Genomic DNA, 22543 nt, shown 5'->3' on the forward strand with positions numbered 1-22543 from the left:
CTGAACTAATGATAAATAAAAACATTGAAAATGTGTTCCAGACTGGATCGGATTCTATCCAGAAGTGGATGAGCAATGATTCAACTGTGATTATGGAAGCAGCTGACAATAGACACTAAAATAAGATTTAATACAAATATTCTTGCTGTTCCAAGTGCAACAGATGAACATCGTCATGTGGCATAGGGGACTTAACAGGACAAAAAATCACTGTAAATAATCCCTGAGTGTGCCTTAAGTAAACACATTTCAAAAACGACTTTTAAGAACAATATCCCCATGTGTCCTTGTTTATAATGAAGTTGCTAAATAGTCCATGTTGGTGATGATCGGAAGCAGTAAAATTAAAAATACTGCAGTTAAAAGCTTTGTCGGCATATCAAGTCAGCACTGGATAATTGGAGTCCATTGTCTGGCCAGTGACGTTGTTGACAGGTGTTAAGTCTCTGCTGGAGGTGTTAACGTGATCGCTGTCGCTGTTGATGGTGATAAAAGACGAGCGTTTCTCCACACGCTCGCTGCTCTTGTGCCTTCTACTCTTCTTCTTGTGCTTCTTCTTCTTCTTGTGACGCCTGCTCCGGTGGGAAGCACTTGTCTCATTGTCGAGCTCCACTTTCGGACTACTGTTCTCCTCTTCCCTGGTCTTATCTTTGCTTTCACAAGTGTCGTCGTCTTTGGGATGGTCCTCCAAATGTCGCAGTTTGTACTTTCTCTTGCCACCAGGCTTGTCGTGATGCGATCTCTTCAAGAACGTTGACGGCGAGCGACTGCTGGAATAAGTCCTAGACCGAGACTTCCTTCTGTCTCGTCGCCTTGAGTCTCTGCTTCGACTCCTTGAGCGAGTGTGTCGATACGAAAGCTTTCGGCTACTGCGAAAGTAGGATTCTTTCCTTTGATATTTACTGTCATCATTTGTGTGGTGAGATTCTCTGCTGCTAGAGTATGAATATTCTCTACTGTGACAGGTAACTGAGCTCCTGCTGTGACATCTGTGCTCTCGGCTTGACTTCTTCCTCTTGTGCGAGCTGCGTTTCTGGCTTGATCGGTCACGACGGCCTCGGTCTTTACTTTCCAATTGGCTGGATGTGTTGTGTCGGCCAGAGTTAAGTGTACCAGATCTTTTCTGCGGTTCAGGAGGCTCTTCTTTAATGTTGTCACTGATAGACTCTGAATCGGAGGAGAGGTGCACCAGCTCAGGAGTTCTATCAACATTGGGCTTCACATAACCTACAATGAGACAATCGTCGCTGTCCGAAGACAAACTATCCTCAACTTGAATTTGGGTCGATTTGGTTTGATCAGCTGGAGAATCCGCCAACTCTTGCGCTCCTTCCTCAACGCTGCTATCTGAATCAGAGTTCTGGACCGACTCCCTTTCTGCCCTGCTTTGCTCTGCCGTGGTGGAGTACGACGGCCCGGGCGTCTCATCGTCCCACAGGGAGAGGCTCAGATTGGACGTGTTGTATCCTGGCGTTCGAGGGGGTTCTAAGTGCACAGAGCTTCCCTCATCCTCAGAGATGGCTATTACAGATGAGGTAGAGCTGCTGTCTGAATTAGAGGAGTGGGTCGAGCCGTCATACACGGCGTGCTGATCGTAGGCTTCCATGTTGAAAGGGGACTTTGCAAAGCTAATGAACTCGTGCAGGAAATGTTCCGTGCGGCCCTGAAGAAATGGTCGAAGCTCCTCCTGGATGGCTCCGTCTTCCACATCGACACGTGTGATGCGTGACATGATTATGTGCTGCACTATGTTAACCAGGGAGCCGTGAGCTCCATAGAGCACCACCAGCTCTCGTTTAAGCCACGGGATGAGTCTGTGTAGACAGGCAGGATTCTTGCGATAGAACTCAGCTGAAGTGTCCCGGCAGCGACCGCCATCACGGACGTTGCGAACCCTCAGCCCCTGTCGGTAGAGATCCCGCCTGAAGTTGATCATTTCTTGCTCTCTGATGTTGTGCAGCGTCCTGCCTTCGCTTGCGGCTTTCCTCCTGGCCGCCATCGACATCTTAACGCGCCTCATGAAGCGAGTCTCACGCTGCTGGGGAGGATTTGCTGACGATTCAAATAGGACGCCGTTGTCTGGCGGGGTGGAGGTCCGTCCCCATTGTTGTCGTTGCACTCCAGTAAGAGTAGTGCGGTACCTAAAGCGCACCCCACCAAACATCCCAAAGGATCCATTCGTCACTGGCTTCAGGTCATATTGTTTAAAGTCCTGCTCCGATTTGATACTGTGATATATTGAATTAAACGGCTGCTTGCATAAAGGGCACTCGGCCTTGTTCTTAGACCACTCATGGATGCAGCGAAAACAGAACTTGTGAAGGCAGATGTCCAGATAGGAAATGTTGTTAAATAGGTCCAAGCAGATAGGACACTTTGAGTCGGGCGACACCTCGGCAGATTGGGTTTCTGGTGTTTTCCTCCTGTTCCTCTTCTGATTCTGCTGAAGGGCGATCTTTATGGCCGACATGACCTAGAACAAAAAAAGTGGTTATAATTCTCACTATTTGGATATTTTACCATGAGATTCTCAGCATTAGTTTAAATTGTGTAGCTGAATGGAAACATGTTTATTAGGTCCATTGGAGATATTTGCTCGTCCAAGATCATCTAAATGACAGGAGGGCTCTGCTGTTTTTAAGACCTGGTCGAAGATCCTCGCTATACAACATGTATAACTAATATTCTGAAGAACCTACTGCAATAAATTTTAGTAAGTTATCCTCTACATTATAGATGAGTTTTGCAGTTTTGACATTAGTCTAAGATTTTATTTAGGGGTGTCAAGACTAAATCGCACAGGCGACCAAAATTTGAAACACACTTTAGATCAGGTATGATTGAACCGTTTATTTACCTAGTGTTTTGGAAATAACAACTCTAATTAACCCTCAAAATGTGGTAAATGTTTATATTCTAAAATGGACCAGATCATAAAATTATATGCAAGTAATATTTGAAAACACTATGTACTTCTGGTGCAAACTCGGATCTAACCATATAAGGTGTATTACTTTATGTATACTATGATTAATGCTATTTTTTATTTTAAATAGGTCACCAAGTTGTCTCAAGATTGTATTTATATATAAAATAATTAAACAGTGAGGGTACTACGATGGTCGTACTGAGAAATTTCTGGAATCTTCCCCCTTTCAGAACTCTACATTGTGTATTAGAGTCGTAGTAGTAGTAATCCATCCATCCATCCATTTTTTACCGCTTGTCCCTTTTGGGGTCGCGGGGGGTGCTGGAGCCTATCTCAGCTACAATCGGGTGGAAGGCGGCGTATGTACCGAACTGTGCAATCTACTAATAAAAGTATCAATCAATCAATTAACATCACTATTAACACTTATTTGTTGTACAGACAAAAGTAAGGAAACTAACGTTACAAATCTTACACTTTTATACCTTGATGTAGCAGGCCTTTTAAAAATGAAGGTCAAATAATATTTGTTTATAGTAATAATACAAAAGTAAGGAAACTAACGTTACAAACTTCTATCCGTGCATTTTTCTACGGCTTACACTTTCGGGGTCGCACGTCGCTTTCATAACTTCTTCGTTTGACTGCATTAACGTATTTAAAAAAAAAAAAAAAAAGGATTTGAATGTGTACGTACAAGGGCCTTGTATGTACACATCTTAAGTCTATGCATCTTAGGTATCTTAGGCATTGTGATGTTTAAAAACACGTGACGCGATGGATGATTTGAGGACAATCCAAAAACCTACTTGTAATCATTACACTATTGGCTAAGTTTTATATTCATAAATATAAGTTTCTCAATACCCAACCTGTTTTTTTTGCCTTTAAAAAAGATTTACAACTCTAGATTACAACACTCTACCCTAACAACCGAAAAGCTGCGAAAACGATGATGCTGTGTTCCAAATTTAAGTTATTTACTGAAATTGAGAGCCTATGGCTTTGCACTTTGATTGGTACACACACATACATACATACATACATACATACATACACATATATATATATATATATATATATATATATATATATATATATATATATATATATATATATATATATATATATATATATATATATATATATATATATCCATCAATTTCCATCCATCCATTTTCTACCGCTTATTCCCTTTGGGGTCGCTGGTGCCTATCTCAGCTACAATCGGGCGGAAGGCGTGGTATACCCTGGACAAGTCGCCACCTCATCACAGGGGCAACACTGATAGACAGACAACACTCACACACTAGGGCCAATTTAGTGTTGCCAATCAACTTATCCCCAAGTGCATTGGAGGTGGGAGGAAGCCGGAACCCACGCAGTCACGGGGAGAACATGCAAACTCCACAAAGGAAGATCCTGAGCCCGGGATTGAACTCATGACTTTCGCATTATGAGGCACATGCACTAACCCCTGTTCCACCGAGCTGCAAGTAGTAATCCATCCATCCATTTTCTACCGCTTGTACCTTTCAGGGTCGCTGGAGTCTATTTCAGTAATAGTGTAGTTAAACAAAGTCAATTACATTTGTATTTCTTGGTTTGGTGTTTCTGATGTAAGACCTAATTGCACTGTTCTTCCATACATCCACACCCAACCTATGTATTTATTAAAGTGGGTTCTTTTTGTGTTAGATTATTATTGTCTGTAATTAGCCCTAGTGTGTGAATGTGAGTGTGAATGTTGTCTATCTGTGTTGGCCCTGCGATGGGGTAGCGACTTGCCAATGGTGTACCCCGCCTTCCGCCTGATTGTAGCTGAGATAGGCGCCAGCGCCCCCCATGACCCCAAAAGGGAGTAAACGGTAGGAAATGGATGGATGGCATTATTGTCTGTGGTTGTATACCATATATTATGACATGACGGATAGCAACTTTTTGAGCTTCACTCCTTCTGCTCACGGACAGCAACAAATGCTATATGTAACTGTGAATGCTATTTAAAGGCAAACGTTAAAAATAAGTGCATTGAGAGTCGATAATGTTTGAAACAAGACTTGCTCGGTTAGCTCGCCGGCTACGGCTAGCTGGGTGACGTCGAATGCTAACTAGCTAGCTCGGCTAAGATTTGAACGAGTAGTTACGTTTGCCATTAAATAAAGCATATTTACCTCTGATTTTAACTCGCCACCGTAGATTGACGATCAGTTGGTGTTTTCGTCAGTCACAATCGTACTTGTACAAATATATGAGACATTCCAGTACTCTTTACAAGCCACGAATGTATCTCAGCGTTATCATATCCGACCATACACTGCCACAGTACATTTCATAATTCGTCGTCTACTTCCGATTTTCGCAATAAAAGCGCAAGACTTCCGGTCTCGGAAAATAGAAAATTAACTGGGGAACGTGTAATGTACACGAATATAAAAAATAACTACTAAGGCTTTTTCGAGTCCATTATTATTTCAATAATTGTAATAGTAATAATAATTTACCTTTCTATGCTTTGCTCTGTTGTTAAAGGCCTACTGAAATGACATTTTCTTATTTAAACCGGGATAGCAGGTCCATTCTATGTGTCATACTTGATCATTTCGCGATATTGCCATATTTTTTCTGAAAGGATTTAGTAGAGAACATCGACAATAAAGACTGCAACTTTTGGTCGCTAATAAAAAAGCCTTGCCTGTACCGGAAGTAGCAGACGATGTGCGCGTGACGTCATGGGTTGTAGAACTCCTCACATTCGCACATTGTTTACAATCATGGCCACCAGCAGCCAGAGCAATTCGGACTGAGAAAGCGACAATTTCCCCATTAATTTGAGTGAGGATGAAAGATTTGTGGGTAAGGATAGTAAGAGTGAGGGACTATTAAAAATAAAAAAAGACCAGGGCAGTGGGAGCGATTTAGATGTTATTAGACACATTTACCAGGATAATTCTGGAAAATCCCTTATCTGCTTATTGTGTTACTATCAATCAATCAATCAATGTTTACTTATATAGCCCTAAATCACTAGTGTCTCAAAGGGCTGCACAAACCACAACACAAACCACTACGACATCCTCGGTAGGCCAACATAAGGGCAAGAAAAACTCACACCCAGTGGGACGTCGGTGACAATGATGACTATGAGAACCTTGGAGAGGACGAAAGCAATGGATGTCGAGCAGGTCTAACATGATACTGTGAAAGTTCAATCCATAATGGATCCAACACAGCAGCGAGAGTTCCGTTCACAGCGGAGCCAGCAGGAAACCATCCCAAGCAGAGGCGGATCGGCAGCGCAGGGATGTCCCAAGCCGATTCACAGGCAAGCGGTCCATCCTGGGTCCCGACTCTGGACAGCCAGTACGTCATCCATAGCCACCGGATCGGACCGGACTCCCTGCACAAGGCAGAGTGGGACATAGGAGAAAAAGAAAATAAACGGCAGATCAACTGGTCTAAAAAGGGAGTCTATTTAAAGGCTAGAGTATACAAATGAGTTTTAAGGTGAGATAATGCTTCTACTGAGGAGGCATCTCGAACTGTTACCGGGAGGGCATTCCAGAGTACTGGAGCCCGAAATGAAAACGCTCTAAAGCCCGCAGACTTTTTTTGGGCTTTGGGAATCACTAATAAGCCGGAGTCCTTTGAACACAGATTTCTTGCCGGGACATATGGTACAATACAATCGGCAAAATAGGCTGGAGCTAGACCTTGTAGTATTTTATTCGTAAGTAGTAAAACCTTAAAGTCACATCTTAAGTACTAGTGTTTTAGTGAGATTATATAGCCATACCTGAAAGTCGGAGGGGTGTGGTGACAGGCAGTGTCTCTGAGGGAAGCCACGGAGGAGCCAAGAAAGTCGCAGCTGCCTCTCTGCAGGAGGAACAACACAAGCTCCGCTCATGTCTACGGTAAGAGCAGACTTATTACCACAATTTTCTCACCGAAACTTGCCGGTTGACATGTGGTAGTGAACCATGTTCGCTTGACCGCTCTGTTCCATATTAAAGCTTCCCCGTCATCTTAAGGGAATGTAAACAAAGAAACACCGGCTGTGTTTGTGTTGCTACAGCCGGCCGCAATACGATGCTTTCCACCAACATCTTTCTTCTTTGTAGTCTCCATTATTAATTGAACAAATTGCAAAAGATTCAGCAACACAGACGTCCAGAATACTATGTAATTATGCGATAAAAACAGACTACTTTTAGCCGTGATCGGTGCTGGAAGAACATGTCCGCTACCACCAGTGACGTCACGTGCAAGCGTCATCATACGGGTCATCATTCCGCAACGTTTTCAACAGGATACTTCACAGAAAATTAAAAATTGCAATTTAGTAAACTAAACCGGCTGTATTGGCATGTGTTGCAATGTCAAGATTTCATCATTGATATATAAACTATCAGACTGCGTGGTCAGTAGTAGTGGGTTTCAGTAGGCCTTTAAATATGGTGCCTACTTCTGCAGCAACAGTTAATGCATTAAAAGGAGTCATATAGTTAAGTTAAAGTACACACTAGATGTGGTGAAATTTGTCCTCTGCATTTGACCCATCCCCTTGTTGACCCCCTGGGAGGTGAGGGGAGCAGTGAGCAGCAGCGGCACCCTGCCCAGGAATAATTTTTGGTTATTCAACCCCCAATTCCAACCCTTGATACCAAGGGAGGTAATGGGTCCCATTTTTATAGTCTTTGGTATGACTCGGCTGATCTCAGGGCGGACACTAACCACAAGGCCACTGAGCAGGTATTTGACACCTGGTATTCCCAGGCGGTCTTCCATCCAAGTACTAACCAGGCACAACGCTGCTTATCTTCCGAGATCGGGCATGTTCAGGGTAGTATGTCCGTAAGCCATACTACCCTGAACACATATAGGCGGTTGTATTTACATGTTCTCCCCGCCAGCTAAGTTGTAGTTTTTAGCACTACTTTATCAAGTCTACTGACAAGATATAGGTTAGAAGTATACGTACTTTGTATTAGAAGTGGCAACAGTTGAGGATGCATGTGCATGTATGAGCCAGACTGCCCCACAACTGGAGGATTGCAAAAACGTGGGTTATTGAATTGACTACAGTGGCCGTCTCGCACAAAACACTTAGGGTAAATGTTTACCATATATGGAGATATCTGCTAATGTCACAATTGGGAAAAATGTCACTAATGGGGCAAATTCCAAACAGCTCGTTTGGGAGAAGTGTGAAGGCAGGCAATATTTTATCAACACCAAGCCTTTACGGTTTGATTTAAAATTTTAGGAATTTATGCAGATCCCAAATACACAAAAACAGGTAACAGTAGGAAAGAAAAGTTGGTTTTGCGTAATAGAAAATATTAAGAAAAAGCAAAATAGTGAATCAAGTAGAGACAATACTTTGTGGAAAAAAAATGTGATTGAAATTCTTGAGTTATATTTACAACAACTTCAAGAAACAGACTCATACAAAAACGAGAAATACTAATATTTTTCTTTTATTGGCATATTCACAGTTTTTTTACAACAGATATCATGATATTTCCATGTCAGTGATGACCATGGCTTTCAGGGAGGTCTGGAACAACTTCGCCCGTCTCCAGGATCACGTCACCCTAAACACACAAATACATACATTAGGAGTTTTACAGGTATCAAACTTTGTAACAAGTAACAACCAAACTGTATTTTTTTTATAAAGAATGCTTCCCGACTAAATGGGGCTTGGCATCAACCACTACATTTCCATGCACTAAATTGGCTGATTTCGCGAATAGTTCTTTTTTGTTGTATTTTTTTCTTTAAGCATGGATAAATGTATTGCTTTTCCGGTTGACTATGACATCCCACCAGCATCTGCGGATCAAAACAAGTAAACAGCCTCGCTCTGTTGTATTTCATGTACGCTGTAATTTTGGCACATATTATAAATATTACATCTAATGACTAAGCTGATGTTGAATAGCTGACAGCATCAAGAAATGATCTTGGATTCCGTTACGAACATGACACTACTACCAAGAATGCAAAGAAAGACTGGCAGGGGAGTTGTTTCAAATACATTTTTGGGATGGAGAATCATAGAAACAAAACTTTCAAACGTCTAGGAATGCATTCATAAGGCTCTGTGGTTTGATAGGAGTTTTAAATCCGAAGGAAAAGACCATTCTTTCCCTGGCCATTATTGTTCCAGATGACGGTTGCTAGTGTTCTGAACTATACTGCCAGTTGTGTGGAATACAGAGTTATTGTTAATCAGCTTGGAGCGCACAAGTGCAGCGTGAAGACGTTTGTGTACACTTTATTATTTGCCCTGTAGTATACCTGCTTCATTCTCTTCCATGTTATTTGTAATTCATTCGGGAGTCCAAATTAAGTCGACATTCTCCAATTCCTTAGCCACCATCATAATAAAGCTCTGTTTCTTTCCTTCTCCCATCGATGCACTTCAAAATATTCTGTTCTTTTTTGTGAAGCAAATAAACAGTCTCCTCTTCACTCCAGTTGTTGTGTATGTTTTTTTTAAATAGTATCTGCTTCCAGGTTTTATCTTGCGCGCTGAGACTGGCGCATGTGCGATATTGCGCGCTGAGACTGGCGCATGTGCGATATGAAGGGTCCTCTCCGACGACACAAACCCACTGGAGAGATCTGGCTGCCAATTGCATAATCAAGGTCTGTTAATCCAACTTTTCAAAAAACAATCAAATTAAGGTGTATCCATGAATTGTAGGATGGTTATTTAAAGCCAAAGTATTTGAGAAATCAGACTAATTCAGTGCATGGACATGTACTGACTGACCAAGTTTACACTGCAGGCCAAAGTGGACCCGATATGATTTTTCATTTTAATTTTCAAAATCTGATTTTTTTCCAGCTGACTGTGTAGTTTACAAGTAAAAAATGATCATTCTTAGACTCCAGTATAAACGCGCACATGCCCCAATGTGGCCTCGATGTTACTTGCATGTGCAGTTAGATGAAGGGAAAAAAAGGAAGTGGGAAGTAAAAGAAACATGAAAGCCGCTACTACACGGAAAAACATGGGACGTGTGTTAGTGTTAGTAGGTTTGTGCCGAGGCTGTAGTGTAGAAGAAATAGGTATGTAATAGAAAACAACTGCAGGAATAAAAAGAACTGGGCACACGATTGACGTAACTCAAAGAAAGATGATGTAAAAGTCCCAAACAGGTAACATTGTTTGTAGACTGAACTCACATTTGAAAATATAAGATTTCAATTGGATTCTAACTACCCCTTGATGTTGCTCAAATCTGATGTGAAAATATCAGGTTTGACGCACTTTGGAGCAAGTGCCAAAAAATATCAGAGTCGTGTCATCCTTCCCATCCATTTTCTATTGCTTATTCCCTTTTGGGGTCGCTGGTGTCTATCTCAGCTACAATCGGGCGGAAGGCAATGTACACCCTGGACAATTCGCCTGGGGATAGGTTGATTGGCAACACTAAATTGGCCCTAGTGTGTGAATGAATGTGCGTGTGAATGTTGTCTGTCTATCTGTGTTGGCCCTGCGATGAGATTCGTGTCAATTGGGGGCAAAACATTAGATTTGTTGTCCAGTGTAAACAGTGCCAATTAAAGCCGAGAGCACTATTTGGGTCTATTTAATAGGGCTGTGAATTTTTGGGCTCAAAATCTATACTTTTTTTTATAAGATTGCATGCCAGTTCTATGATTAACTACATTCCTCCATAAAATAAACAGCTCTGATCAATTTCTACATTACTTAAAAGAAAACCGTTTTTGTTTAATAAAATGCTTCCCAAACATTTAATAAAGTCAAATACGAATAAGGCAACAAAATAAGTATCCCAAGTTTGTCTTTTCCAATGTAAATCTGTAGAGCAGATACAGGGATCTACACCAACAATATGATTTGCCTAAGTGGGTGGATAGGACAGATTAGGAAAAAAAGTTTAAATGGTTTTTTTTTATTTTGTTTTTTTGTTTTTTAAATCGATTAACAATCTTTACAAATAAGAGTCGTGATTAATCTGAAAATCTTTTTTTTTTTTCGTTTTTTGACACCACTACTATATAACATAATTGCTTTGACAGTTTACGCTCAGATACTAAGTAGTAAGGACACAAAAGTTAGTTTTCAATATGTAAAACAAGGAAAATATAGAGGAATTGATGATACTCACTGGGTAAAGCTTGGGCTTCAATTCCACAATGCCATAGGGCCTTTCCTGTGAAGGACAGTAATAAAAGCATATTTAATCACATTTAATAATAAATTGAATGCAAATTGTAACTTACTGCAATATGGTATTTCACGAAGTAGTGGACGACCCAAGCTGGAATCAACAACCGTGTTAATGTGAAAACACCACCTCTGTAGGCTTTGTACGTCTGTGAGGAAGAAACATACTGTAAACCAGAGGTCTGCCACATACAGAACAATCCAATGACAACAAATGATAAGGGAACTGTGGCAGTGTTATCAAATACAAGCGGTGACACAAATATTTATATGTGTGAGCCTATTTTCATTACAAATTACATGATGACATCGCACTACCACGAGGGATGTAAATCTCTTTGTGGTGGACGATTTCATTCGCATCACGATACATGCGTTGCGATGAGATTAAAAAATGATTCATTTATATTCCGGGATAAGGATGAAAAGTGGCGTTTGTTGTGGAGATAAAAGGTTCTTTTGAAATATTGCTGGGAGTGGTGGTCCACCAAACCAATATAGCTGCTGTGCAAACAGTGTGTGAACTATCCGAGTACGCAAGGTGCCTAGTTCTTGCCGCTAAAAACAGATACAAGGAAAAAAAGCCAACTGTGCAATAGAACTGATCCTTATACATTATCAAGAAAGAATTGTCGAGTGCTCTAAAAGATTATTCGTTGGTCGTGTACACAGACATGTCCAACTATCTGGTGCTTTAGACGTTCTTTTACACGGCAAAAGAGACGAAAGCTTGGAAAAGCAAGGAGGCCGACAACATATTTTTGTATGGCAGGGTCAAGGAAATTGGTATAAAAGGTTCTTCTGGACAAACCATGCATCGTTTTTGCTCAGATAAGGTTGCATTTTATGATTTAACTTTGTGCTTTGCTAAGATGTGTTCTTGTGAACAAAACTGTGAGTAGCACTCGATATAGTCTTGATTAACTGTTTTTCCATTTCCCATTATGTTAATGATAATCGGAGACACCACTGAAAACTTGGCTGCTTGTGAAAGACGGAGAAGTGCTCACAGCTCACTGTAACTGCATGGCCGGGCAAGTATCGCCAATGAGCCATGTTGTTACGAGTACGTGTGCGTTTGTCATATTTATCAGAATAAAGCTATAGATCTCAACATTGTGTATGTGCTGGAATCTTTATTTATGATTGCCACCTTTGGTAAAATCATAACTCAGACTGGCAGTGGGGCCATGGTTATGGGTGTGAGTAATTTGCCATGATATGATTTTCTTTAAAAAGGCTCGAAAAATCTATACATGCATTTAAAACAAATCTGTTATTATGATTTAGTATTAACATATATATGTTTTATCATTTCGCTGTTTTTTGTACATTGTACTTTGAGGTGTTTAAGTGTTTTCAGACTTTTAACTATGTTTTTAAATGAAAAAACAACAACAAATGTAAGATCTCGCCCAGCCCCGATTCACTTCAATTTTACTGAATATCGCTAAAAAATGTGTATCTTTATATTTATATATACTTTCACCAAAAAACATATCGAGATGTATACCAAATATCGTGTTTAAGTCGATTGGCAACACTAAATGGGCTCTAGTGTGTGAATGTGAGTGCGAATGTTGTCTGTCTATCTGTGTTGGCCCTGCGATGAGGTGGCGACTTGTCCAGGGTGTACACCGCATTCCGCCCGATTGTAGCTGAGATAGGCACCAGTGCCCCCAGCGACCCCAAAGTGAATAAGCGGTAGAAAATGGATGGATGGATCGCTCAAAAATGATTATCTTTATATGTATACTTTCACCAAAAAATACATCGAGATATATACCAAATATCGAGTTTAAGTCGATTGGCAACACTAAATGGGCCCCAGTGTGTGAATGTGAGTGCGAATGTTGTCTGTCTATCTATCTGTGTTGGCTCTGTGATGAGGTGGCGACTTGTCCAGGGTGTACACCGCCTACCGCCCGAATGCAGCTGAGAGCTCCGGCGACCCCCCCACGACCCTGAAAGGGACAAACGGTAGAAAACGGATGGAAATCAAGATATACTTTTTCCTCCACATCGCCCAGCTCTAATCACAGTCGAGGAAGATATGTTGTTCTTTACCCAAGGACCACATGCAATGATGTACATGTATTCTTAGAATATGTCCTGGGCATGACGTTAAAGTTCATCCGGCAGTGGGGGCTCCTCTAAGGGGTCTTGGGGCACTAGAAGGTTAACCCCTTTACTACTGTTACCCCAGGTGGCCCTTGGCAAAGGCCTAGTATCTGACTGTCCCCTAGCCAGGGATACGGTGAAGACCTCAACGGCGGAGCAGGCGGAAGACGTTAAATGTAAGAACCACCACAACGGCTGCGATGGCGGAAGAAGGCACCCCCACATCCAGGCGGGACCAGTTATGGGGAAATAACAACCCAAGACCTCAGCGGTGGAACAAGCGGAGGATGATTGCTAAATCTATGGAGTGTCATAACGGCTGGAACGCAGATGAAGGCTGCAGCAGAAAAGGGTCCCCAGTCGTCTTTGACTCCATGCCACTGGACCCTAACCCGGATCTGTCAAGGATCGTGTTTAGACTGTCTGTGCACTAGTCTCCCCACGTTAAACTAAGTCACGCACAGGCATCCTCCATAAAGGGATAGCCCCCTACCAGGAAAATTGTCATACTTTAGGTTCTCAGATGTTATTTTGCGACCCCCACCTTAATATGAAAGTTTAATGTGAGTGCGGCCCGTGAGTTTTATATGAAGACTGCTTGACAGCGTTGTGTTATTTGGGTCCAAAATGGCTCTTTCAACGTTCTGGGTTGCCTACCCCTGCGTTAGTGGAAAAGCGGCAAATGAGTCCAAGCGACAGAGACATTGCCATGGAGACGAGGGTTTTGTTACGTGCCTGACTGCAGTCACACTGCGACACCTGTCCGTCAGTAATAACAGTCACAGATAACCTGGACCAATTCAAACCGTTATGTTTTTTTTTTTATTGTTTAATTTGCATTGCCTCACACAACACTCAGCTGTCACTTTTTTGCGCTATTATGCGCCGTGTTGCTGTAGGGAGGAAAAGCAGAACGACACACATTGGGGAAATAACATTATTCTCCGTCCATCCATCCATCCATTTTCTACCGCTTATTCCCTTTTGGGGTCGCGGGGAGCGCTGGTGACTATCTCAGCTACAATCGGGCGGAAGGCGGCGTACACCCTGAACAAGTCGCTACCTCATCGCAGGGCCATTATTCTCCGTGTGTTGGCTAAATCCAAATATATTCCACAACCCCAAACATGTCTTGTTCAAAGCCTGCAGTGAAGAGAAACGGGGAGATTAAAGGCCTACTGAAACCCACTACTACAGACCACGCAGTCTGATAGTTTATATATCAATGATGAAATATTAACATTGCAACACATGCCAATACGGCCGGTTTACTTTACTAAATTGCAATTTTAAATTTCCCGCAGAGTTTATTGTTGAAAACGTCGCGGAATGATGACGCATGCGCGTGACGTCACGGACTGTAAGGAATTATTAGCGCTGCACGACTCGCGGCTAAAAGTTGTCTGCTTTAACCGCATAATTACACAGTATTTTGGACATCTGTGTTGCTGAATCTTTTGCAATTTGTTCAATTAATAATGGAGAAGTCAAAGTAGAAAGATGGAGTTGGGAAGCTTTAGCCTTTAGCCAAATAAACACACGGTGATTCTTTGTTTAAAATTCACGGAGATCAGCTGACCTTGTGCCGTTCATACAGCTGCCGTCGACCTCCCTCAGACACTGGCCTCAAGACACCCGTGGACCCACCCCTCCGACTATCTGGTACTATTAAACTCAATAAAACACTAGCAACACAATAGAAGGATAAAGAATTTCCCAGAATTATCCTAGTAAATATGCGGTCCTCTCCAAGGTTTCTCATAGTCATCATTGTCACCGACGTCCCACTGGGTGTGAGTATTCCTTGCGCTTATGTGGGCTCTACTGTGGATGTCGTTGAGGTTTGTGTTGTGGTTTGTGCAGCCCTTTGAGACACTAGTGATTTAGGGTTATATAAATAATCATTCATTGATGCCCTGAGATGAGGTGGCGACTTGTCCAGGGTGTACCACGCCTTCCGCCCGATTGTAGCTGAGATAGGCTCCCGCGACCCCGAAGGGAATAAGCGGTAGGAATCCCCACAGAACACCACTTTCCTCCATCCCGAAGACGGATTTAGATGGAAAATGCGAGACTACTGGTCTGGGTAAGGAGTCAGTTAAATTAGAACAAGTTTTTTCTGCTTTGAGTGTTTCAGAGTTGGACATGTGTTTTACTGAGGTGGCTAACTATGATGCGTGCAGTTTATCAAAGCAACAAACAAACAATCGGAAAATCCCCGTTACTGAGGTGGCTAACCATGATGCGTGCAGTTTATCAAAGCAACAAACAAACAATCGGAACATTCCCGTCGTATCAATTCCTAGATATGGTCGTAATTATACTGAATGCACTGGGCATAATAAACACAACATTATTAATATTGCTACTACGGATAATTTGATCAAAAACTCCCTAAAACAGCCCACTACCTATAATATAGGTTTTTTAAACATAAGATCATTGTCTCCCAAAACGTTGTTAGTTAATGATATCATCAGAGACAACAATCTTAACGTCATCGGTCTCAGTGAAACCTGGCTTAAACCAAACGACTTTTTTGCGCTAAATGAGGCATGTCCTCCTAACTTTACACATGCGCATATTGCCCGTCCGCTTAAAAGGGGTGGGGGGGTCGCACTAATATACAACGAAAACTTTAACCTTAGTCCTAACATAAATAATAAATATAAATCGTTTGAGGTGCTTACTATGAGGTCTGTCACACCGCTGCCTCTACACCTGGCTGTTATCTACCGCCCCCCAGGGCCCTGTTCGGACTTTATCAATGAATTCTCAGAGTTCGTTGCTGATCTAGTGACACACGCCGATAATATAATCATAATGGGGGACTTTAATATCCATATGAATACCCCATCGGACCCACCGTGCGTAGCGCTCCAGACTATAATTGATAGCTGTGGTCTCACACAAATAATAAATGAACCCACGCATCGCAACGGTAATACGATAGACCTAGTGCTTGTCAGGGGTATCACCGCTTCCAAAGTTACGATACTCCCATATACTAAAGTATTGTCCGATCATTACCTTATAAAATTCGAGGTTCAGACGCATGTTCGTCAAACTAATAATAATAATAACTGCTATAGCAGCCGCAACATTAATACGGCCACAACGACAACTCTTGCTGACCTACTGCCCTCGGTAATGGCACCATTCCCAAAGTATGTGGGCTCTATTGATAACCTCACTAACAACTTTAACGACGCCCTGCGCGAAACCATTGATAACATAGCACCGCTAAAGTTAAAAAAGGCTCCAAAAAAGCGCACCCCGTGGTTTACAGAAGAAACTAGAGCTCAGAAATTATTATGCAGAAAGCTGGAACGCAAATGGCGCACGACTAAACTTGAGGTGCACCATCAAGCATTTAGTGATGGTTTAATAACTTATAAACGCATGCTTACCTTAGCTAAAGCTAATTATTACTCAAATCTCATCCACCGTAATAAAAACGATCCTAAATTTTTGTTTAGTACGGTAGCATCGCTTACCCAACAAGGGACTCCTTCCAGTAGCTCCACCCACTCAGCTGATGACTTTATGCAATTCTTTAGTAAGAAAATTGAAGTCATTAGAAAGGAGATTAAAGACAATGCGTCCCAGCTACAACGGGGTTCTATTAACACTGACACGATTGTATATACGGCGGATACTGCCCTCCAAAATAGTTTCTCTCGTTTTGAGGAAATAACATTAGAGGAATTGTTACAACGTGTAAATGGAATAAAACAAACAACATGTTTACTTGACCCTCTTCCTGGGAAACTGATCAAGGAGCTCTTTGTATTATTAGGTCCATCAGTGCTAAATATTATAAACTTATCACTTTCCTCGGGCACTGTTCCCCTAGCATTCAAAAAAGCGGTTATTCATCCTCTTCTTAAAAGACCTATCCTCGATCCTGACCTCATGGTAAACTACCGACCGGTGTCTCACCTTCCCTTTATTTCAAAAATCCTCGAAAAAATTGTTGCGGAGCAGTTAAATGAACACTTAGCGTCTAACAATCTATGTGAAACCTTTCAATCCGGTTTCAGGGCAAATCACTCGACGGAGACAGCCCTCGCAAAAATGACTAATGATCTATTGCTAACGATGGATTCTGATGCGTCATCTATGTTGCTGCTCCTCGATCTTAGCGCTGCTTTCGATACCGTCGATCATAATATTTTATTAGAACGTATCAAAACACGAATTGGTATGTCAGACTTAGCCCTGTCTTGGTTTAACTCTTATCTTACTGATAGGATGCAGTGTGTCTCCCATAACAATGTGACCTCGGACTACGTTAAGGTAACGTGTGGAGTTCCCCAGGGTTCGGTCCTTGGCCCTGCACTCTTCAGCATCTACATGCTGCCGCTAGGTGACATCATACGCAAATACGGTGTTAGCTTTCACTGTTATGCTGATGACACCCAACTCTACATGCCCCTAAAGCTGACCAACACGCCGGATTGTAGTCAGCTGGAGGCGTGTCTTAATGAAATTAAACAATGGATGTCCGCTAACTTTTTGCAACTCAATGCCAAAAAAACGGAAATGCTGATTATCGGTCCTGCTAGACACCGAACTCTATTTAATAATACAACTCTAACATTTGACAACCAAACAATTAAACAAGGCGACACGGTAAAGAATCTGGGTATTATCTTCGACCCAACTCTCTCCTTTGAGGCACACATTAAAAGCGTTACTAAAACGGCCTTCTTTCATCTCCGTAATATCGCTAAAATTCGCTCCATTCTGTCCACTAAGGACGCTGAGATCATTATCCATGCGTTTGTTACGTCTCGCCTCGACTACTGTAACGTATTATTTTCGGGTCTCCCCATGTCTAGCATTAAAAGATTACAGTTGGTACAAAATGCGGCTGCTAGACTTTTGACAAGAACAAGAAAGTTTGATCACATTACGCCTGTACTGGCTCACCTGCACTGGCTTCCTGTGCACTTAAGATGTGACTTTAAGGTTTTACTACTTACGTATAAAATACTACACGGTCTAGCTCCATCCTATCTTGCCGATTGTATTGTACCATATGTCCCGGCAAGAAATCTGCGTTCAAAGGATTCCGGCTTGTTAGTGATTCCCAAAGCCCAAAAAAAGTCTGCGGGCTATAGAGCGTTTTCCGTTCGGGCTCCAGTACTCTGGAATGCCCTCCCCGTAACAGTTCGAGATGCCACCTCAGTAGAAGCATTTAAGTCTCACCTTAAAACTCATTTGTATACTGTAGCCTTTAAATAGACTCCCTTTTTAGACCAGTTGATCTGCTGTTTCTTTTCTTTTTCTTCTATGTCCCACTCTCCCCTGTGGAGGGGGTCCGGTCCGATCCGGTGGCCATGTACTGCTTGCCTGTGTATCGGCTGGGGACATCTCTGCGCTGCTGATCCGCCTCGACATCTCTGCGCTGCTGATCCGCCTCCGCTTGGGATGGTTTCCTGCTGGCTCCGCTGTGAACGGGACTCTCGCTGCTGAGTTGGACCCGCTTTGGACTGGACTCTCGCGACTGTGTTGGATCCATTGTGGATTGAACTTTCACAGTATCATGTTAGACCCGCTCGACATCCATTGCTTTCCTCCTCTCTAAGGTTCTCATAATCATTATTGTCACAGACGTCCCACTGGATCATTATTGTCACCGATGTCCCACTGGGTGTGAGTTTTCCTTGCCCTTATGTGGGCCTACCGAGGATGTCGTGGTGGTTTGTGCAGCCCTTTGAGACACTAGTGATTTAGGGCTATATAAGTAAACATTGATTGATTGATTGAAATGGATGGATGATTGATTGATAATCATAGCTGTAAACAAAACGGGCCTTTGACGTTAGGGGAGAAATACGTTGATGTTATCTTAGCAATCCAATTCAACATTCGCTGTAAATGTTGACAGAAACCAATGTTATTCACAAAGTAAAAGTTGTAGGCCTGATAGCATTGGACTCACGTAAAGCCGCCACAGGTTATTGGGTTCAAGAAAGCCTGCCCAGAACCGAGCGACCGCACCAGGAGGTTTAGCCTCAACGACGGGCTCCCTGGGGCTGAGCTCCTGGTCCTTCAGCCACTGCCTGCGGAGCTTGACGAGCTGGTCCAAACGGAGCTTCTCGTCTGGAGTGTAGCCAGACATTTTCTATCAGTTATTGGGAGTTCAACCTCGGCCAGAAGCTACAATGACACCATGGAGGACGTCGTTTACAGAGACCGGAAGTGAGGTTTTGTGTTTCAGCTGCTCTGAGAACGTAGTGGCGACACCTGCTGGACAAATGTAGTGTACATTTGTAAACTACTGTTTTATTGGAATTTTAAAGGATGAAATAAACATTTTGTGTGGAGGGTGGCAGTGTGAAGCCTTCATGGGTATTTATTGTCCAATGTGTTAGAACAGTGGTTCTCAAATGGGGGCATGGGTACCCCTGGGGGTACTTGAAGGTATGCCAAGGGGTACGTGAGATTTTTTTCAAATATTCTAAAAATAGCAACAATTCAAACATCCTTTATAAATATATTTATTGAATACTAATTCAACAAAATATGAATGTAAGTTCATAAACCGTGAAAAGAAATACAACAATGCAATATTCAGTGTTGACAGCTAGATTTTTTTGTGGACATGTTCCATAAATATTAATGTTAAAGATTTATTTTTTGTGAAGAAATGTTTAGAATTAAGTTCATGAATCCAGATGGATCTCTATTACAATCCCCAAAGAGGGCACTTTAAATCTTGATTTATAATTGATTTACTTGTTTATTTTTCAACAATTTTTTTGTTATTTTTATCTTTTTTTCCAAATAGTTCAAGAAAGACCACTACAAATGAGCAATATTTTTGCACTGTTATACAATTTAATAAATCAGAAATTGATGACATAGTGCTGTATTTTACTTCTTTATCTCTTTTTTTCCAACCAAAAACGCTTTGCTCTGATTAGGGCAGTGGTTCTTAACCTTGTTGGAGGTACCGAACCCCACCAGATTCATATGCGGAATCACTGAACCCGAACCGTAATCATGAGATGATATCATTATATTAAAGAAATACTAATAAAGGTATATTTTAGAAACAGAAAGTTACAGGAATGTACACATGACCCAATTTTTACATCTCATTGCGCAACATGTGAATGTTTTAGTGGGAACTAAATGCGATATCTGAAAGGGGTACACATTATTTCCAAAGAAGCCCCCCCCCCTTCCCCCCAGACATATAATACTCGTACACAGCTCATGAAAAACAATATGTTAGTCATTTTAAGTGGGCCAAAACACTTAAATTACAAAATAATATCGTGGAAATGACTGCTGTCATTTTGTCAAATTGTTATTTTGCTCACACATACGGAAAATTAGAGGGAACATTTTCGGGGGTATCCATAATACGCCGAGAGGGAGAAGTTTTTATTTACACGATGAGACGGGTGTGTCTTGACCTCCGCGGTGGAGGCGCTGCCCCTGAGGCCGACTCACCGAACCCCTAGGGTTCGATCGAACCCAGGTTAAGAACCACTGGATTAGGTAGTACTTGAATTAAAAAAAAATTCACAGGGGATACATCACTGAAAAAAGGTTGAGAACCACTGTTTTAGAACATGTATTATTGGTATTATTGGTCCTATTTCTATTCTCAGTTCCATTTCGAAAGTAATGGAGAAAATAGTTTATGAACAGGTGGATAGATACCCTGCTACCAATAAACTTATGTACAAATTCCAATCTGGCTTCAGAACTAACAACTCCACTGACACATGCCTTCTCTATCTGACCGACCACATCAAACATGAGGTGGACGTGGGCAAATACTGCGGCATGGTCATGCTGGACATTCAGAAGATCTTTGACACTGTTAACCACGCTATACTGTTGGATAAGCTCAGAGCAATTAGATTTGATAAAACCTCATCGAGCTGGATGCAATCTTACTTGGAGGGGAGGAAACAGGTGGTAGAGGTGAACGGCAACGTGTCCCTTTCCCTCTCAGTAAGCTGTGGAGTCCCCCAAGGCAGTATACTAGGACCTTTACTGTTCCTAATATACGTAAATGACATGCTATCAGCATGCCACTGTGAATTGTTCCTGTTTGCGGATGACTTGGCCCTGCTGGTATCCGGCAAGGACAAGTCACAGGTGGAACAAATCGTCAGTGCTGAACTCCTTAATATTTGCACCTGGCTCGCTGACAATAAACTATCCATACACTTATGTAAAACAGAATCCATCCTATTTGGGTCCCACATCAACTTTAAGAAAGTCAGTGACTTCACTATAATAGTGGGTGACATTGTTATCACCAGGAAAGATGAGGTCAGCTACCTAGGTTCCATTCTGGAAGCTAATCTTTCCTGTGATAAAATGGCAACCAAGGTAATCAAAAAGGTCAACCAAAGAACGAGATTCCTCTACAGAATCTCCTCTATGGTCAACAAAAGCACCTTGAGGATTCTAGCGGGAACTTTCCTTCAACCCTTTTTCGATTACTCTTGCACCTCCTGGTACCCCAGCACCTCCAAAACCCTCAAATCTAGACTCCAAACATCCCAGAACAAGCTAGTCCGGTTATTTTTAGACCTCCACCCCAGATCACACCTCACTCCAACCCACTTCTCCTAAGTGGGCTGGCTCAGGGTGGAGGACAGAGTAAAACAACTTGCACTGAGCCTAGTCTATAAAATCCGCTACACCTCCCTTAGACTGAAGTACATGTCAAACTACTTCCTTAACGTAAATGACCGCCATAACCACAACACCAGGGGGAGCTCCACAAACCACGTTAAACCCAGATTCCGATCTAAAAAAGGTCTTAACTCATTCTCTTTCTATGCCACATCAATGTGGAATGCACTCCCAACGGGTGTAAAAGTAAATGCATCTCTATCCTCCTTCAAAACCTCTCTAAAACAACACCTCCAGGCAACTTGAACCCTTTACCAATAGCCTCCTCCATTCACATCCCATCTCCCCAGATTGTAAATACCTACACTGTTTCAATGTCCATTTCTCTGTTGATGCAATTGTTATGACTAAAGTACTGATATCCACCAAAGCTCCCCATCCCACCCCCCCGGATTGTAAATAATCTAAATAATTCAATGTATATACTATGATGATTAACTTGTGTGATAACTGTATCATGCTGATAGTATTTATTTGTACAATGAATTGATTAACGTGGACCCCAACTTAAAGAAGTAAAAAAACTTATTGGGGTGTTACCATTTAGTGGTCAATTGTATGGAATATGTACTGAACTGTGCAATCTACTAATAAAAGTATCAATCAATCAA

The 22543-nt window shown here is 41.9% G+C and overlaps 2 protein-coding genes across 2 annotated transcripts; both read right to left on the bottom strand.

Annotated features, from left to right (window-relative positions):
* Positions 1-111: 111 nt before the first annotated feature.
* toporsa (topoisomerase I binding, arginine/serine-rich a) lies at positions 112-5283 on the bottom strand. Its single transcript, XM_061909545.1, has 2 exons — positions 5104-5283; positions 112-2473 (listed from the first exon to the last, which is right to left on the bottom strand). Exon 2 carries the CDS (start codon positions 2468-2470, stop codon positions 380-382), a length of 2091 nt encoding a protein of 696 aa, XP_061765529.1. The 5' UTR covers positions 2471-2473; positions 5104-5283; the 3' UTR covers positions 112-379.
* Positions 5284-8393: 3110 nt separating this feature from the next.
* Positions 8394-19482, bottom strand: ndufb6 (NADH:ubiquinone oxidoreductase subunit B). The gene is made up of 4 exons (XM_061909559.1): positions 19210-19482; positions 11195-11287; positions 11080-11124; positions 8394-8526 (listed from the first exon to the last, which is right to left on the bottom strand). The coding sequence occupies exons 1-4, from the start codon at positions 19387-19389 to the stop codon at positions 8461-8463; spliced, it is 384 nt and encodes a 127-aa protein (XP_061765543.1). The 5' UTR covers positions 19390-19482; the 3' UTR covers positions 8394-8460.
* Positions 19483-22543: the final 3061 nt, after the last annotated feature.

Source organism: Nerophis ophidion, linkage group LG01 (genome assembly GCF_033978795.1).
Source record: "Nerophis ophidion isolate RoL-2023_Sa linkage group LG01, RoL_Noph_v1.0, whole genome shotgun sequence".
In the NCBI taxonomy this organism is placed as follows: Eukaryota; Metazoa; Chordata; class Actinopteri; order Syngnathiformes; family Syngnathidae; genus Nerophis; species Nerophis ophidion.

Bases quoted from the DNA above. Each gene is read 5' to 3' on its own strand.
- toporsa (XM_061909545.1), bottom strand. From the start codon at position 2,470: ATGTCGGCCATAAAGATCGCCCTTCAGCAGAATCAGAAGAGGAACAGG.
- ndufb6 (XM_061909559.1), bottom strand. From the start codon at position 19,389: ATGTCTGGCTACACTCCAGACGAGAAGCTCCGTTTGGACCAGCTCGTC. The intron at 11,288-19,209 runs GTGAGTCCAATG...TCTTCCTCACAG, and splicing joins ATAACCTGTGGCGGCTTTAC to ACGTACAAAGCCTACAGAGG. The intron at 8,527-11,079 runs GTGAGTATCATC...TTGTGTGTTTAG, and splicing joins TGAAGCCCAAGCTTTACCCA to GGTGACGTGATCCTGGAGAC.